This window comes from Enoplosus armatus, chromosome 8 (assembly GCF_043641665.1).
Source record: "Enoplosus armatus isolate fEnoArm2 chromosome 8, fEnoArm2.hap1, whole genome shotgun sequence".
Taxonomy (NCBI): domain Eukaryota; kingdom Metazoa; phylum Chordata; class Actinopteri; order Centrarchiformes; family Enoplosidae; genus Enoplosus; species Enoplosus armatus.
The window spans coordinates 14,023,250-14,042,114 of NC_092187.1; the positions used below are offsets into that span (position 1 = coordinate 14,023,250).

At 40.3% G+C, this 18,865-nt stretch overlaps 1 protein-coding gene across 1 annotated transcript; it reads right to left on the bottom strand.

Annotated features, from left to right (window-relative positions):
* Positions 1–228: 228 nt before the first annotated feature.
* Positions 229–18,410, bottom strand: LOC139289193 (plakophilin-1). The gene is made up of 15 exons (XM_070910735.1): positions 18,120–18,410; positions 14,640–14,761; positions 10,430–10,609; positions 10,116–10,309; positions 9,510–9,651; positions 9,008–9,215; positions 8,409–8,577; positions 7,544–7,661; positions 5,654–5,821; positions 5,375–5,548; positions 4,876–5,029; positions 4,571–4,757; positions 2,976–3,060; positions 2,170–2,284; positions 229–2,018 (listed from the first exon to the last, which is right to left on the bottom strand). Exons 1-14 carry the CDS (start codon positions 18,298–18,300, stop codon positions 2,210–2,212), a joined length of 2,157 nt encoding a protein of 718 aa, XP_070766836.1. The 5' UTR covers positions 18,301–18,410; the 3' UTR covers positions 229–2,018; positions 2,170–2,209.
* Between the last annotated feature and the right edge of the window lie 455 nt (positions 18,411–18,865).

Consider the following 18,865-nt stretch of genomic DNA (forward strand, 5'->3'; position numbering starts at 1 on the left):
CGAACACACACACACGCACACGCACACGCACACACACACACACCACAAAAACTTGCTTGGAGCTTAATTAGTTCAAGAGATTTTCAAAAATGATGAACAGAGAATCCAGTATCTTGCAACATGGCTCGTATTGTGTAAGCATTAAATATGCACATAGTATGTACCTTTTGTTGGCACGTCGAATTACTTTAAAGCTGGTTCTTTAAGAAAAGACCACCACTTACAATGTTGTCTTCATATCTGTTCTTTATTCTATGTACAGACAAGGGAAAGCTCCTAATTATAAGCAACCAAAAATACATTCTCAGCAATACTGACATCAATCTTCCCCCGAGGCGAATGAACCTCAGCATGACCAAATGTCTCAAGCATAAAAAACAGTCCACTGCAGTGTATTGTCAGAGCCATGGAGAATCCCCACAGTTGCCAACAGTCTCATCTCTTCGCAAGAATGCTTTAGCGACTTTTCATGCTGGGTCCTCAAAAAGCATTTTGAGTTTTAAGGAGATTTAAAACCAGTAAGTAGTCAGTAAACAAGACTGTAGTTTGGCTATGAGAGCAGATACCCTGTAATGAGCCCTTAAAACTTTATATGTAAGGTAGCAAAAATGATGTATAAATGTTTTAGATGAAGAACAGCATGTGTCTTAAAATAAAAACAACATTTAAACATTATATATTTGAATGTGCAGCTCCTCTCGCCTGAGGTGGTGAACACAGATCATAATTCATTAGACTTATGATCGATGGCACAACCCCTTCATTATCAAATTTCTATACATAATTAATGAATGGGCACCAGCTTTGCAATAGTGTTAAATGTTGTGTACTATATTCCAATCCTTCTCTGACTTCAATTCCTCAGTTTATGCAAGAAAACAAACAATAATGAAAACAAGCAAAGAAATAAAAACAAAAACAAAATATAACATACAATTTGTAAGTTTCAACAAGAAAGTTTATGACAAAGCAACAGAAAATATCAAGTGCTGCACTTGCTATATTTCGATATTTTGGGAAATAACCCTAACTCTTATCCTAACCGTCATGTGGCCAAAGGCAACATTTATTATTTCCAATACTTAACATGTTTGTATAAACCGCACAAAAACCAAGGCATAAAAATGACACGTTATGGTTTTACAACTCCAATAAACCCTGAAAAACCACAAAGTGTCGTTTTAACACTTCTGTTTTTGTAGCGATTAAACAAACGAGATTAAGTATTAATCAGTGAGCTTTAGAGGTGCTGATAGGTGGACTTTGTTAACTTTAGACAGAGCCAGGCTAGCTGCTTCTGCCTGTTCCCAGTCTTTGTGCTAAGCTAAGCTAACAGACTGCTGGTTGTAGCCTGATACTCACTTTACGGACATGAGAGTGGTATCGATCTTCTCATCAACTCTCGGCAAGAAAGCAAACGAGCGTATTTCCCAAAATACCCAAAAAATACTCTTTAACTATTTAGGCACTCTTGTTGAAAGCTGTTTCTGTTCATTTTTTATAAAAACAAAATTAGCAACAGTATCACAAACACACACAGTCTTTTTTTTCTTTTTTTCAGCTTTTCATATATTTGGCTGCTCAGCCCTCAAAGCTACAATAGATAGTTTATCTTTCAGCCAACGTAGTGTGTTCAGACACACTTGACAACAATGCCATTGGTGAATCTAAATAATCACTGCATGCCTTGAGTGACTTTCACTGCATATGACATTGTCCATCCACATTGTCTGGTGACTCTCAGGCTGTAAGAACTGGGTTTGAGCACATGCACACATAACCTACCAGAAACACACTCACCCGCTTATATACACACAGACAGAAACATCTCATAAAATAAAAACACCGCAGGATTATTCATGAAATTAAAAGCTCTCATTTGTCTAAAGTATGTACAACATATGATTGACTCTTAATTGATTGGCTCTTTCAACAAGGATATTATGTGAAGAATGTAATCCTACTCTCCTCGTTGCAAGGGTGTGGCCACAGCAGTGTCTAAACATGCTGGTTTCCATCTGCAAGTGCACACACGAGCACATGCAGGAAAAGAGACAGACAGAGAAAAAAAGGTTTGAATCCTTGTGATACAAATTCTGCTCACTTTGCCCCCACTGAGCCTTTAAATCTGAATACATGCAGATACAAGCATTTAGAAGCAAATTGTACCTCTCAGGCTATGCAGCGCTGCTCCACCTGCTCATCGCACTCACTCGATAACCTGCACCGACTTGTACGCCGCCGTGGTGTTGTCATTGACAAAATACAATTTGTCCATCCCCAGCTGTGGATCAAAATGTTTAGAAGAAATCAGTTAAGGGTGTTGCACAGATGGACACACGCGCGCTCACACACACACACACACACACACACACACACACACACACACACACACACACACACACACACACACAACACGCCCTTGCTCTAATTGCGAGAGGAAATGCACTGTGTCAGCAACTTAGAGGAGCCTCAGGCGAAACATGGCAGTGTGAGTGTTTTCCCTCTCTCGCCAGCTCTACTTCTCTGTCACTTCTTTTATGGCATGTACAGAACAAGCATTGATATTGTTCATATCATCAGCACACTTGCTCGTACTCATACACACATTTCGAGAAAATCTTTCATATATTCTGACCATCTTCCACCTTGTCCACCTCTGACTCCTACTCTCTTGACCTTATCTTCATTTTGCTTCCATTTTACATGTATTACTCCTTCCATAATAGACAGTGAGCACTGAAAACCAGTCCGCCAGGATTCCAATATGACTGTTTCTGTATTCACTGAACTCTTGGGTGGGGCAGGAGGGAAGGGAAAGTGACTGTGTGAGCCAGAGGAGTAATAATAAACACCCACCCATTTCAGCAGTGCGAGCATGTGCTAAGTTTTAACCCGATACAATAGGTTTGTGTTGTGTCTGCCAACACACAGTCAGTCAGTCTTTTTTTGCCTTTCAGTTCTTTCTGATTTACCTTTTTCACTGCACCTTGCAAATTCTTGTCGTTCCATATACTGTAGAGGAGCAGGGAAGCTGCTTTCTTGCCTTTGGGGAAAGACCTGGGACAGACGGGGGAGAGGTCATTAAAGAAGAGCATGGGCGAGCATAAACAAGAGCAGGCAGAAAAAAAAAAATAAGGCAAACCACCCACAAACAAGAAAGGATTGTAAGGAAATGAAGCAACTTAGGCACTGAAGATATCATCATATAACAAGCTGCCATAGCAACTGCAGTGGTGATGATAGATTAAATTTTCCTTGACATATACTCACTGTTAGAGAGGGACATTTTTTTGCACATAATTGTATGTTGTTTAAAACGCCTTTGGAAGGGCCACCCAAATTATAAAATAAAAACACATTTTCCTCAGTGGTAGAGATAGTTTTGCTTTTATTCACCTAAGTTTTGAGACCTCGATGTCTGGGATTTCTGTTCTCACATCAATACAGTTAGCCTGACATCGCCAGACCAATTCACGAATGCAAATTAGTCTGGAACCTCTCAGTTCATTTTCGATTTCAACGGGCGCAGACCAAAATGCCTCTGGATTGGATAGACCTACAACCGATCAGAGCAATGAAAGTGTGATGTAGCGCTGAGCGACGGAGAAATGTAAACAGACTACAGTGGGCAGGGCAGAGCTGTGATGGTGCAGCGTCTGTTAGCGATTGCTGTTTTTTGCCATCAGAATTTGAAAATACAAGATGTTATTAAAAAACAGGGAAGGCCAAAACCGTTTTTGATTGATTTGTTGATCTGGGATTGACTTTGACAAAAAGTCCCGAAAGTCTCAAAAGTGTACCAACCTACTTTCAAGAATCGAACGGGATTTACCCGTTTTTAGGAGATGGGGAAAAAAACAAGCCCATTAGAATAAGACGCATCGGCATCAAAGCAGAATCGGGAGCTGACTCCTTCAAAGATGTTGAGGGCTCTGAAAAAGTTAAGCGCCAATCCGTCAACTCCAAGTCAGACCAGAATGACCGCACGGTGAAGTGTTACAGAGATAAGCTTGTTCTAAAGTGGTGTTAAACGGTTAAACTCCTGCTTCTTAAATGTGACATATTTAGACTTTGAGAATAACGTGGGCCCGAATGTCAACTGTCTTATTGGCATCCATTCTGTGGGCTACCAGCGGCGCTCCTCTGTACAGTCATCATATCAAACCTGCCACATGTTAGATAAAGTGTTGTGATTGGCCTGAACGGGAGGGCGACCTGACGCATCTGCGAGAGCAAATAAAACATAAGATTTGTTTGGTTTCCAGGCTATCAATAAAAAATCATCTCTTTCCAGATACAGTTTCCTTATTACTCTGGATAATCCACAGAACAGGTTTTCATCAGGATTTTGGTATCTTAAATGTTTTTTTTGTCAGTGTTGTGTGTACCACAAACAGAATTTCATTCATAGTCATAGTCAGATCTCAAAACATGGCAGATCTAAATGATCTGCATGGCTAAATGCCACTAGAGGTAGGTGATTTTATGATATTAGTCAGTTCAAAGTTCTTTACACACAGTAAGTCAGACAAATGCATTTAAGTTTGAGGAATAAATACAAACTCACCCATTCTCGCTGAGGTCAGCCAGTGATGACACCAGTACATTATCAATGACCTTCTTGCTGACCTCAGTGTCCGCCATCATCAGACTCCGGGCGGTGCTGCAAGCTGTTGATATAGTTTCGTCAGAGTTTCCCATCTCCCGGGGGGTAGAGGAGAGGAGGCTGGTGAGCTCAGGCAGAACCTGCTTTGCTACAGAGAAGACATAAGAAACATACAGTCAAACAGTTTTATGTGGACTAACTCAACATGTATCTGTGTTGCCTGCAAAAACAAACATCTCTTGTCAACATTTCATGCATTTCCTTACCCATGGTGTTCTGCAAACTGCTGGTCCGAGACATGTTACCCAGCAGGGATATGGCAGTCTTCTGCAGGCTGCGGTTAGGAGACTTTATAAGAGAGGGCAAGTGCAGCAGAGCCCCCAACTTTTGAACCAGAATCTGGCTCATGGCACTGGACCCCTGGAAGAGAAGCAAACACAACACAGAAAACAAATTAGCTGTATCTCCCACTTCACTGTAGCAGTCCGTATTTATACCATAGTTGCATTGTGATACCGAATCCAGCTGACTTTGAAATGATCTGACATTTTCATGACTCACTTTCCCTTCTTCTAACTTCTTCTTTCTTTCTCTAATAACCTCTGTATCCTGGGAGACAAAAACTCCACCCTTTCTCACAAAGCCAGCCAATTCTTCTTGTGAATTGTGCTTTTGTCTTTTCTTAAATAAATCAGAGATAATCCTGAATGTCCATTAATACCACACACAAATGCTAAGCCTAATAATTATCGTCTTTGTACTCACCAGTCCCTTGCTGGCAGTGAGGTTCTGCAGGGCGCCACAGCAGGCTTCCAGGGTGGCATCTTTCTGGGACGAGCCCAGCAGGGACAGGTAGGTTTGCATGGCTTTGGGGTGGCTCAGCCACTTCACACCCGATGGGGTGCTGTCCACTGGCATTCGATCAATGTCAAATGAAAACTGAGGAGCAAGGACGGGAGAGAGAGTTAAAGGGGGGGCATAGATTAAAGACTCATCATGATTTAACCAACAAATAAGGGTGGATGTGTGGTGGTTGATGCCCACCTCCTTTTGAGCCTTGTTGTTCTTGGGGCTGAAGCATCCAATCGTTTGGTTTTTCTTACTCCCAAGTTGCCCCGCTGTCTGAGGCTGGAACTTGCTGAAGCACTCAGGGGACTCGGCCTCCAGCTGGTAGGTCAAGTTATGGAGGATGCATGCACAGTTCTCCACAGACTACACAAGAGGAGAGGAGCGGTTATTAACTGTTAATCTTCTCATCACCATTTCCACTAATAGTACATTAAAGGACTTATTCTCATATTTTTGTCCAGTATGACTATTGGTCATAACTCCATAACACAGCAGATCTACTTTCTGAGTTGCCTGACATACTGTATCTATGCATATTAGCCAGAGTAATACAATATGATGATATGATTCATGTTTGCAAGTTTCCCAATTGCAGAACTAAAATACAAGGACGACCCCACTTGTGATTAATTGTCCTACATCTGGATTTTAAGGGAACTACTCTTTGGGTTTTAAATCTCTACAATGGAGGCAGTGAGTAAAATGTGATCTAGACCAGTGGACAAAAATACATGAATAATTCCCAGGTTGACAAACACTGGAATTTCAGTTCACAAAGGTAACTTATTTAATTTTCTTTCATTTTCATAATTCCCATTGTTTAAGCAAACATCCATCTAGGTCTTAAGTGAGTGTCAGCTCGTATGTTCATTCAAAAGGAAATGGAGGAATTGAAGCAACAGTAACATTCACAGGCTGACCCAAACAAACAAGTTAAAGTAAATTCATTCATGTTTCGTTGATGAGGCTTGATTAACAGTAAAACGATCCTTATTAAAAAAGCTGCCCTCTTTCATAACCACACGGATTCCAGTCAGTTTACAACAAGAAGAAAACTTCACAGAGCTGACTCAAAATATATTTCTCCCTCTGTCGCTCACTCAGACAACACACAACACCTCTTATCGTACTACACTAGTTCATTAAAAGAAGCCTGTGTAAACACAGTGCGAGAACAGACGTGGAATTAAGCACACATCCACACCCAAAACTTCCACAAATGAGCGGGTAGACGCAACTTAAAACATACACATGCTGACTCCGCCTGCAGTATCTATTATACGTGTGTGTTTATGGATGCGTGTGCGAGCCTGTCAGTGCGCATGCATTCAAAGGTGTGTGTTTGTGTGTGTGTGTGTGTGTGTGTACTTGTATTGTACGTGCCCTAAAAGATGTATTCAGTATCCACACTGAACACACTCTGTGCGAGACTCATGAGACGCATGTTCTACAGGAACTATGAGTGAACTAGAACACGTCACCAGACATGAATGCAGCCATAGCTGTTCTCGTCTGTTCACACAGCCACAATTCGTTTGCGTGTGTTAAAGGAACAACAATGCCGTGAGCCAAAAAAAAACAATGCATGGCCTGATAATAAAGTATTAACTTTCAATGTTAAACTTAGAGTCTATTTAAGCACTGTAGTGAGAGAAATCAATACTGCAATTAATGCCAATTCGTCTTCATAGCCCTTGACAGTAGGGTTGCAACCATTGATTATTTCTTCGATTAATTGATTATTCGTGCTACAAAATATCTCACAATTTCCTTAAACTGAAAAGTCCAAAACCCAAGGATAGTCAGTTTACAATGATATAAAACAGAAAATCAGTAAATCCTCACAATTACGAAGGTGGAACCAGGAAATGAATGTCATTTTTGCTAAAAAGAAATTACTTAAACAATTAATCGATTATCAGAATAGTTGATAATTAATTATCTGTTGATTGACTAATCGATAAATTGTTTCATCTCTACTTGGCAGCATCAATTTTACTCATAGTCAAGATGGTGGTGGTGTAGAGGGGAGTGGAGGAGTTCAAAGAGACAAGAACATAAAATCATAGAGATGAGAAGGTTCACCTTGTCATCAGGGTTTTCCTCTGCCACGCAGGACTGGATGTAACTCATGAGTGAGTCGATGAGGCCACGGCACTCTCTCATTGCCTGTCTCTCCTTCTGTTGTGCGCAGCTCAGGTTCCTACACACATGTCAATCATTCATTTAAATCCACATGGAAACACTTGCATGTCTAGAGGATTGTGAGAGCCTCAACATGTAACTCGCACTATCACACCCTGTTAGCAAACCTGATCGTGGTGATTAGGCACCGACGTTTCCAAAGCACGATTTGGCAGTGCCAGTATTAAATATCCATTTACATTCAATATCTGCCAACTAAGACACACAGTCCTCTTGTCTGATTGATCTCAATAAGGATGTAATCCTTGTGTACAGGTGCTGGATCAAAACAAAGGACAGAAATAAGACAAAAGAGCTGCTCAATAAATATTTTCATTATCAATTAATGTAATCATTTTTTTGATTAATTGTTTAATCTATAAAATGTCAGATGTCGAATGTCTTGTTGTGTCTGACCACAGTCCAAAGATACCCAAAGATATTCAATTTACAATGACATAAAACAGAGAAAGAGCAGAAAATCCTCACACTGGAGAAGCTGAAACCTGAGAATGTTTGGCATTTTTGCTTAAAAAATGACTTAATTAATAATCAATAATCTTCTGGCAATCAACTAATTGATTATTCGACTAATCATTGACATCAGAAAGCCTCAACAAAGAAGTCTGTGACATCAAAATGTTGCTCTATTTAACTTACAGAGAACTATCAGGACTAACTGCCTTTTGTCTGACCTCTGCCTTCAAAACATGAGAATCAACCGTGTAAAATCACAGATGCACTGACCTAAATAAAATGTTCTCACCTCAGGCACCCCGTGGCGCTGTAGAAGACATCGGGGTGTATGTTGTTGTTGGCGCTGTTGTCTGACCAGCAGGTGAATGGCACCACCACATTCTCAGTCAGGGCCGGCAGTGCTGTAGCTATAAGTTCTCCCTTCAGCTCATCGGAGGAGGACAGGTTCCACAGCAGGCCTACATATTGAGGAAAGTTACAAAATCATTTTTCACTGTTCTCACAAGCCTTGTGTGATATTCTCAGTATTAAACCTGTATTATTATTATTATTATTATTATTATTTGAGTAAATGCAGGAATTGTATGCATAATGGACAGGTGAAGACTGTGTATTTCTACATTAGTATATGGCGTAATATACTATAATATACTAATATATATATTCAATTCATTGATGAACTACTAAATCTGGGAAATCTGTGTATCTAATAAGGATAAGTATCTTATTCAATCTATTTATTCTGTTTATTATCTATTCTACTTAAAACAATAAAAATAAGCGCTCATGTAAAGCATGTTTTTGCCCATAGTGGTAAGGATATGCTTTTTTACTACACCACCCTTCTACCCAAAATTTTGTGGTCCTGTCCCAATAAAAATGTCCTACCAGTGATTTGTTTCTGGGTCTCAGTAGAATCTGTCTCCTTTAGTAGCTGCAGGGCCTTAGCTATACCACCACAGTGCTGGACCTCCAGCTTGTTGTCCTGGTCCTTGAACACCAGGTTCCTCAGAGCCCCAGCAGCAGCCTGGCTCACCCCAGGGTTGGGGCTCCGCAGCAGGGACACCAGAGAGGCGATGCCTCCGAGTTGAAAAACCTGTGAAATACGGAGAGAACGGGTGTTGAAAATGTGAGACTTGGATTGACAACACTGTAAGTTACAAGCTGAACTAGCATCCGATGAAGTGCGATGATAAATGGCCTGCCCTCCCTTTCCCTCAAGGCTTACACAAAGGTCTTCAGAGAGCGCTCCACCAATTGTATCACCTCTACGACACAATCCTCACACAAATGTGGTTTGAAAATGAACAACATGTGTGCAGGTTTGTAGGGTGGTCTGTACATGTTAAGAAGAAACATTTACAGTATATTAGTGTGCGTGTGCTCGGACCTCCTGCTTGGCGCGCTCCTCTTTGAAGGTGGTGTGGTGGATGAAGCTGGCTCCACACAGCTGGTAATTCTCTTCAGGGTGAGACAGGAACTCTACAGCCTCCTTTAGGGTCAGGTCTGATGTGCTCATTGTACTGTTCACCCTGCAGCGACAGGGACAGGAACAGAAGATACGTTTGGAAACAAGATACTAAATCAGTCTGATGCCATTGGTTCAGTAAACAGCATGGATTTATTTCAATGTAGGGAATAGTTTTCAACGCATTTAAAAGATTACAGGCTTATTGCTCTTTTGTAACATTATACTTGGCCAAAATCCCAGATAAATCAATGGCTCAGGGTGAATATCTCTAAACTAAAATACTCTTGGCTGCCAGCAAGAAAGCATCACATGGTGATGGCTACAGCCAAAACCTCCAACTATGGAGAGAAATTTACCTTTACCTTAAGACTGCGATATGATCAATACGTAAAATACTAGAAAAACTACATAAATGTGCCTATATGATGTTACCCATTATATATGTCACCCTTGTCCTGTACAAGTATAATGTTGCCCATGTCAACCCCGTCTTATAGCCTGAAAATGAAAGCCAGGTGAACTCACGCTGACTGCTGCTCTGACTTGGACATTTTGATGGTACCCATCTTGCCCTCAGTGTGAGACTGGACAGAGGACGGCCGGACGATGCGTGTCTGGCTGTTGGTCATCTGAGTGCCGTCGGTCACAGAATAGTTGCTCTGTCTATTTACTCGAGTCTGGAGGGATTGCTGGCTCTGGACGGCCTGCCCTTTGGCTCTCTGAAAAAAAGCAATTTAGAATGCTTATACAGTTTGGTACAGTGGAGGACTTGCAGTTTTTATGTTTTTTGTTTGAAGAATTGGTTCCCTAAAAAACCACATGGAAAGATAAATGATCACCATGACAGTTGCAGGAGCAGCAGAAAATGCAGGAGCCAAGGCAGGGTCACTGCGACTGGGTTTCAGCCCATTGGGACTGTGGGGCCAGGTGGAAGTGTTGATTTGCCGTTCCCACATGCTTGAGGTGCTGACATGTCTTCCTCCGGCGGCTTTAGCGGAGAGAGTGCGACTCCTATTCATCTAAAAAGAAAAAAAATGTATGGCTCACATAAAACATTCAATTCTAAATTTTGGGCCAATAAAGCACTTTATTCATATAATTAGATACACACATGACACATTATAAGAAGTCCGCACTACCCAGTCATGAAAAACTGTAGCTTAGCTGGCAGTGACAAAATGACCCGCTAAATCACTGCAAGCTTCTCTGTAGCAACAATCCAAGGTCACAAACAAAAAAAAGAGAAAGAGAAAGTGGGTAACCAACTTTCCACAAGAACAGCTCTCAAAGAAATCCCCTGTAAACCAAGACAGAGGAATGTGACTTGACACAAAGTCTGCATACCTCCTCTTTCCTCCTTTTCATCAGTTTATGTTGAAGGCAACAAGGTGCACCAAAAACAAAAAATCACACAAACCACAGTAACATGATATCCGTCATTGGAGTCGTTATACTACAGTTGAGCAGTTTCTCACAGAGGATCCTTGTGTGTGCAGGTTGGACACAGCCCCTGTTAGAGCTGTCTTCACAATCCTGATGTCACCAAACAGTTTGAGTCTCATGTAATATGTAACCATTTATTTTCACTTTGGTTTTGTTGGCTTTGTCTGTGTGTGTGTGTACACAACACACTATTCAAGCTTTGCCAAGTTCTCAGGACAGAAACGTGTCATAGCCTGAGCAAAATGACAGAACATGTCTTGCCAATGCTTTAACGATTAGTAATTCTCAAAATTAAATCTTTGTCTCCTATTGGCTTATTTGAAAAAGTACAATCTGGCAGAGAGGAACATTCCAATCTGTCTTTAAACACACTGAACGTTAGTAAGGAGGGAAGTACGGTTATAAATCATCATCAACAAATCGCAGTTTAAGAATTCACAGCAATTTTCTCACAATTAATCAGTGCAGTTGTTGAGCTTTTGATTTGGTGAATTTATCAGGAGGGGATGTTGGCTAATGAGGAAGCAGGTGACACACACACCTACATACACACTATAGGTTCTGTGTACATACTCTCCTTCCTGTTTCAAACAAGACTGGTTGCTCAGTTACCCACCGTACGTCAGCCCTGCTACATAGCAGCAAAAGCATGATGGAGGACAGATCTGTCAACAACACGTTTGATAAGAACTGACAGTGTGTTTACTCTTAAAGCGCTGCATGTTCCCTTCATTTGAGTAAACAGCCTGACTGAGCCACCGGGGCTCCTTGCATCGGAGAGACAGATGCAAATTCAGCAGAGAGAAATGCAAGCAGCACAGACAAACGGCGGCATGCTTCCCTGTATTATTAGGGAACAGAACTTATGTAAAAAATACTAAAATATTACTTTATTTATTGTTATTGCTGTTATTTAGATAGGAAACATAAATGAGAGCAGGATATACCTGTGTACTGCAAAAAGCAAAAGCACCACCACTAATGTCGCAATCATATTTGAGATGGATGATTATTGAAGTGATGGATGCAATAGGAAGAAGGCACACTGACATCATCAAGGCATCAACCAATGGGACTTTGTTGTCTAAATAAAGAAACGCAAAGTAAAGTGTGATCAAGTATTAAGCAATGTCAGCAAAGCAAAACTGCAGCACTGCAAAATATGACTGGATCGCATGCCGTTTGGTTTGTATTTCATGTGGCTCTGCTGCTCTATTGGTCAGATAAACTGTCAAATTCTGCCTAGAACACTGAACTTCAATGGTGTGATTGAAGCTGCTTTCACAGTCTATGAAGTGCTCCCAAACAGAAACTCTCATAGTTAACTTGATGAAGTGGCTTCTGATGGAGTTAAGCATTATGATAATATATACCACCAGACCACGGTCGACAGAAATGTGTCAACCATCAAAAATGTCTATTTTTCATTCCAAGTTAGAAATATTTCTGGCTTATTTACAGGATTTTGGCATCAATGTGATGAAGTACATTAATTGTTCATGTATTGAATTGACAGCCATTATTTCATCTAGTTTCTCAGTTGGATTTCCACTAAATTTACTGCGATACGGTAAAATGTACTGAAACACATGATATCAATATTGAAATATTAAGTGTAAGTTACCCTCAAAAGAATCCGAACATTACAAACATACAGTCAATAAATATGAGACATGCTTACTGTGATTCTGGATGCAAATCCTATCTATTTTACTTTACCATAATAGTTCTAAGTCACATTTTAACATGTTAATAGTTTTGGGTTGCTGATTGTTGTTGCTGTTGTTTGTTATCACACATGTTCCTTTACTTAGAAAGAAAATGTCTACAGTTAATGCTTTCATTCAATACAGCAGTGCAAATACATGCTTTACTGTATGACAGAAGTAATTCAAAGCGCTATACACAAGACAAGAAAGTAGATCTAAGACAGCATTTGTGGTTACTCGCTCTGCAAGGCATCTTCTACGAGGCAAAGCAAGTATTAATTTTGCATTTGGACAAGGTGACAGTTAACTCAACCACAGAATATGACGAAAACAGAACACAATGTGACAATGATGTATTTCATGATGTGATGATTATGGGCCTTCATCAGCGATGACACATGGCCACGCTCCCTAGACATGCCTCAACCCACTGTCAGTAGGTCCGGTCAGGCCAACCCGGAGCAAATACATATTCACACACACATGCACATACACACACACTCAAAACCACAGCAATGAAGTCAACATTACTCCTCGGTGGAATTTGGATTAGTAGAGCATTGCAAATTAGTTGAACTCACTTGGACTCTGAGTGACAACACTGAAATTGAGAATGACATTCAAAAACAATGTTTCCAAAATCAGGAAATCACACACGCCCGGCTGTTACAACAGTATTCATGTTACACACACACACACACACACACACACACACACACACACACACACACACACACACACACACAGCACTTCCTTAAATGTGTTTAATTAAATTGAAAGGTGATGACAGACAAATATAACCATCTAACTGGTCAATCAATCAGTGTGGACACAGAAATAAAAAGCTGACTTTCTAACCAGCAAAGCCGTGTAGCTGCACCATGTGTGATCAGGGCATTCCTGAAAAAGAGAGCACTGCTCTCAGTGAGATTCCCCCTGAATAAATAAAGTACAGGTGTGATATAATATTTCATAAAACAATGTCACGAATCACCTGTGACTGGGACAGCTCTCCCATTTGACATCAACACCGACTTAAAGACCTACTGATACTCTCCGGGATCATCATAAACACAAACTTCTTTGCTAGTTTCGAAACATTAACAGTCAGTTGGGGTGTAATTTTGGCATGCGTGGGAGCTTATATTTTCTTAAAGGAACACTTTGACATTTTAGGATTGTTTTTTTTTTGCCAAGAGTTGGATTAGAAGATTGACACCTCTCTAATGTCCGTCCATTCAATATGAAGCTGGAGCCAGCACACAGTTAGCTTAGCCTAGTGTAGTTTAGCATAAAAACTTGAGACAGGGTGGGTATCTCTCTGGCCCTGTCCAACGGTAACAAAATCTGCAACAAAATCAGCACCTCTGGGTTATGTGCTAGACTATTTCTTGGCTTCCTGGAGTCTCTGCGTGAAGACACTGCGCCCGGCCAAGAAATAGTCCTGCACATAACTCCTTGTAAAACCACAACATTAAACTTTTACAATTTTGTTTTTGTATGGATTAAATAAACAAGATATAACATGTTCATTTGTGAGCTTTAGAGGTGCTGATAGGCAGATTTTGTTACCTCTGCACAGAGCCCAGCTAGCTGTTATCTCAGCAAATTGTTCCTTGAAATTGTTCTTTACTTCTATGCAATTAATAGTATTCATTACTTTTTTGATGTCAAAGTTATGTTATCTGCATGCGGTTCTTAGATTCATTTAAGAAGCCTAATCTGTATAACCACACAACAGTCACTTTTTTTAATGGACAAAAATGAATGCAGGTGTATGCATATTTACAACCTATTCACTGTGATAGATTACTGCATTACTGTGAAATGGAAAAGGGTTTGTGCTCTGCGATCTGTGCAACAACAATTGGGGCTGTGACATGAGAGAAACAGTTACCGCTTTGTTGTAGCCTGTTGAAACAGATGAGTTGTTGCGGCTAAAGGTGCCATTTGCTTTGAATGGAGAAAACTTGAACGCTCCAAACTCGGCATACGATGTCAAAGTCTGGGGACTCAGGCCTGTCAAAGAGAGAAGACGTGTGAGAACTGAAATACAACAAGAGACACACAGAGGAAGAATGCAAGATCAGACAGAACAAATCAAGATGCTTCTAGGGGCAGTATGACAAAAAACAAAGACATCAAAAACACACCCATACAGATTAATGTTGTCATGACGATAATCAAAGGAATGTAAGACCTTGAACGAGCATCTAACATGCTGTAAAGACAGCATGTGGGTGTTGTTGAAACCTCTGTGTCACTATGTGGGCTTCAGGTTTCCTACATACTGATAATCAGTTCCACAATGTGCATTTTACTTTCTATTCATTATTATAAGAGGTACTTTATTGTTTATGTAAAATATATGTCTACAGATTTATAGTGGACAAAGATAGCCTTCCATATTTGATTAACTGATTTTCAATTGGACAACTAAAAGAGGGATTTGAAGACTTTACAAATGAATAAAGTAATGCACCAAGACATAAATAACATTTAAAAAGGATCTAAAAATGTATTAAGCAATATTAGATTAATTTCAAATATTTAACACCTAAATTAAAAGATTTAAAAAATAAATAAATAAATAAAAATAAATAAATAAATAGCCAAATCACAGATACATTTAATAGGTATTTAAAAGGCAAATTAAAAGGTGGACTTTTTTCAATTTGCAAAGTGATTAACCATTTGGTTCTCTATTTTCCATTTGCCTACTCTATTTATATTCTAATCATTTATACTTTACATTTGGCGGCCTTGTTTTGGCAAAATGTTGGTAAATCTGCTGAGCCCCCACACATTTCTTCACTTATTTATCAATATACTGTTTAATTTACTGACGGATTGATTTAATACTTTGTAAAGTATTTTATTTTTATTAATTATTTGTTATTTTATTAAGTTTATGTATAATCTCTGATTAAATAGAAATGACTGAAATGGTTAATAATTTGAGTTTTGTTGTAAATAACATCATTCACTTAAACTTATTTTATCAATCCCTCTTTAGTTGTACAATTCATTATCAAGTAATTAATAGCTGTTAATCTTTTTGCTTTTTAACTATTTTATTTTCAAAAATAGCTTAGAAGACCTTCACACACACACACACACACACTTTACATGTATAAAGATCAATATGAATGACTGCCGATCCTTTAGTCAGACACAAAGACAGACATGACATAACGTCACAGTTTGCAGACTTCACTGCAGACAGGGAAATCCAGCCTCTATACATAGCCAGCTTGTTTTAGCACCTTTACCTGTCTGTCTTCTTGGATGATTCATGGGAATGTGAGGCTCACAGCCATATTGTGCCAAATGCAGGGCTCTAACTTGGCCATTATAGGATTATGGTTGTCAAAACAACACCAGATTCATCAGTGCTAACATACATTTTTTCTCTTAGAATACTCTCAGTACTATCTAGCCAAGCAGATTGTTTCGATTTTAAGTGCTGATGTTTTCTGACATTTGCCTCTGAAACTTCTGCTGCCACTGAAACACAATGTACCAGTTTACTCAAGATAATTCACAGATCTCGCTGTGGAGTCGATGTCCGGACAGCTGAATCATTTTATTAATTTGTGCTGAACATAGAAACAGAAAGAACAGATCATGAGCGCAGTCTGATTAATTTGGATGAACGAATTATTCTGATGAGCAATCTCTTCTTGCTGAGCGCAATATGTTTTTCCTCTACCTGTAATTCTTTGAGCACTACGAACAATAATCAACTCCACTGTGTTGGGGCAGCAGCAGATGTGTCGGGGGCCAATATCTCAAAACCTCATAAAACCAAAGCTATCTGCAAGGCTTGATGGCAATCAGGATAAGTGAGAATACATGCTTCTTTGTAATTTGGTTGACCAGCTTCTTTCAACATGACAGAGCAGAAGTGGTCTGAGGGTCCAACTAATATCAGATATTATCATCTTTGTCCCTCCAACACTGTAAAGTAAAACAGCCTCTACTGGACTCATGAACACTGATAAACTTTTGGCCCCAATATTAAAGTTAATAGCGGCCTGATAGCCTCTGGGTTGTATGCAACGCTAACCTTGTGGTTGTATTTCTTATTATTCAGTGTTTGTCTGCTGTTGTGTGTTTTGTAGACATTTGCCCTGAGCAAAAGGTATTTCAGAAGCTTAGTTTTCTTTTTAGACCACTGAGTAATGACTATACAACAAAAGACAGAATGAAAACCAATTTAAATTTTCATTGTAAAGAGTTCATTTTGAAGCTCTTCATTGCGTGGAACAGAGATGATAAAGCATTAATTCTTGAGGCACAGCCGTTAAAGTTTTAAGTTAAGTTTATCTTACCTGGTTTGGCTGTAGCCTCTCATACGGGCTACATCTTTTACTACAAATTACAATTATTTGTTGAAGGCCAGTTTTAAACAGGCCAGAGGTGTCCTTATCATGTGCGCCACACATTTCACAATCACTTGAAGTGTCAAACAGTAAAATAGCATACAGATAGCGTAGCCTACTTTTATTACTAACAAATTGAAGTGATATATTCCTCTGTGTCCATGCAACAACCACTCACTGCATCTCAGCTCAACTGGAAGACCTGCACACATTTCTCAAGATAAAAATATTTTGTTTCTCAACTTTGGCGGATCTTTATAATGCCTCTTGCAGTAGTGCCAAAACACCAGAGTTGTTTTGAAAGACTAAATTGTCATTTTCTAAATGTGTGTGGGCTTTTGGGCTTACAACTGGCATTCCTTCACTCCACAAAGAGAAACCATCTGTGGCACGCTCATGATACGCAGGATGGGTCTCTCACGGTGGAGTTTCTCAGGGCTCACACAAAAATCACTTTCATGTTCAACAGCAGCCAAGGAAGGATCCCATTTCACAGCTCTGACAAACGTCTATTTGGCATTACCTATCATCGATTAACACACCTCTGATACCTGATACTGTCACCTTAAAGGAGGTACAAAAAAAACAAAAAACACATTACATAACTCCCCACCAGTTACTCTGTTTCCCCCCCAAAGTCGCCATTCTGTAACATTAAACTAGCTCAGACTGGAAACGGCAGAAATGTTTAACCCAACTTTTAGCCGACAAAGACACCCTATTGGAGAAGCCAGGCTAACCCACATTAGTTGGCCAAAAACGCACAACAGTGTCACAACATGTTCAGCATGTTAGGAGGATGCAAGTGCTGCTTCTTGGGCATGTGAGCGACGCATTATTCCCAGCACAAAAGCAAAAGCTCGAATAACAACTATCAAGAGTAAAAGTAATAAGTTAGGATGCGGAAAGACTACAAAAAGAGTTTACAACCTATTTGGTTTGTGAGGTACTGTTCTTAACATTATGGGGTTGTATAAAGAGACTTTTCATACTTGTTGGTGAGGACTGCGAGCCGTTCTTCCCGTGTTTGGACTTGCTCCTCTTGATGCTGTGCACCTGATCCAGCACGCGCTGCGGTCCCGAGCGCGGCTTCTTGTCGGAGGGCAGCGCGAGCGACGTGTCGTCCGCTGCCCCGACTGTCATCGCGGATCGCAGCGGTTCCGGTGCCATCATCTTTCGGTGTCCTTCCCGTGAACGGCTCGATTAAACCAGTTTCCCAAAAAAAAGATTAGAAACAAAGAAAGTGCTGGCGCGGGGGGAGAAGTGCGGCTCGACTCAGCGCAACCAACGCAGCGGACGTGCCAAGTATGTAGGTCGGCTAGATGTTCCCAGAGCAGGGGCGGTGAGCTCCACCTTCCGGACCGCGCCTAGTCGAGGTGGGACCGAGGAGGGTTTACTTCAGGTGTGGAGGGAAGGGAGGGGCCGCGGCAGACATAGGCTACATTAAAGTGTACAACTGTGGTGCAAGAGAGGATTAGAGTTGAAGGAAGAGAATATACCGAGTAAAAACATTATTGTCTTCCCCGCAGTCCTCAGCAGGAGTCTTGTCTTTTTCTCTCTGTCCCCTCCTACCTGCTGCTGTAGACGACACAATAAAGACAGACAATGTAGACACATGGCAATAGCTGGAGCTGCAAGAAATTATAGCCTACATTTACAAAGTTCATTTCTAGTGGTGGTGAACGTAACTCACCTTTAGGCTACTCAAGTACTCTAGCCTATATATATATATATTTGT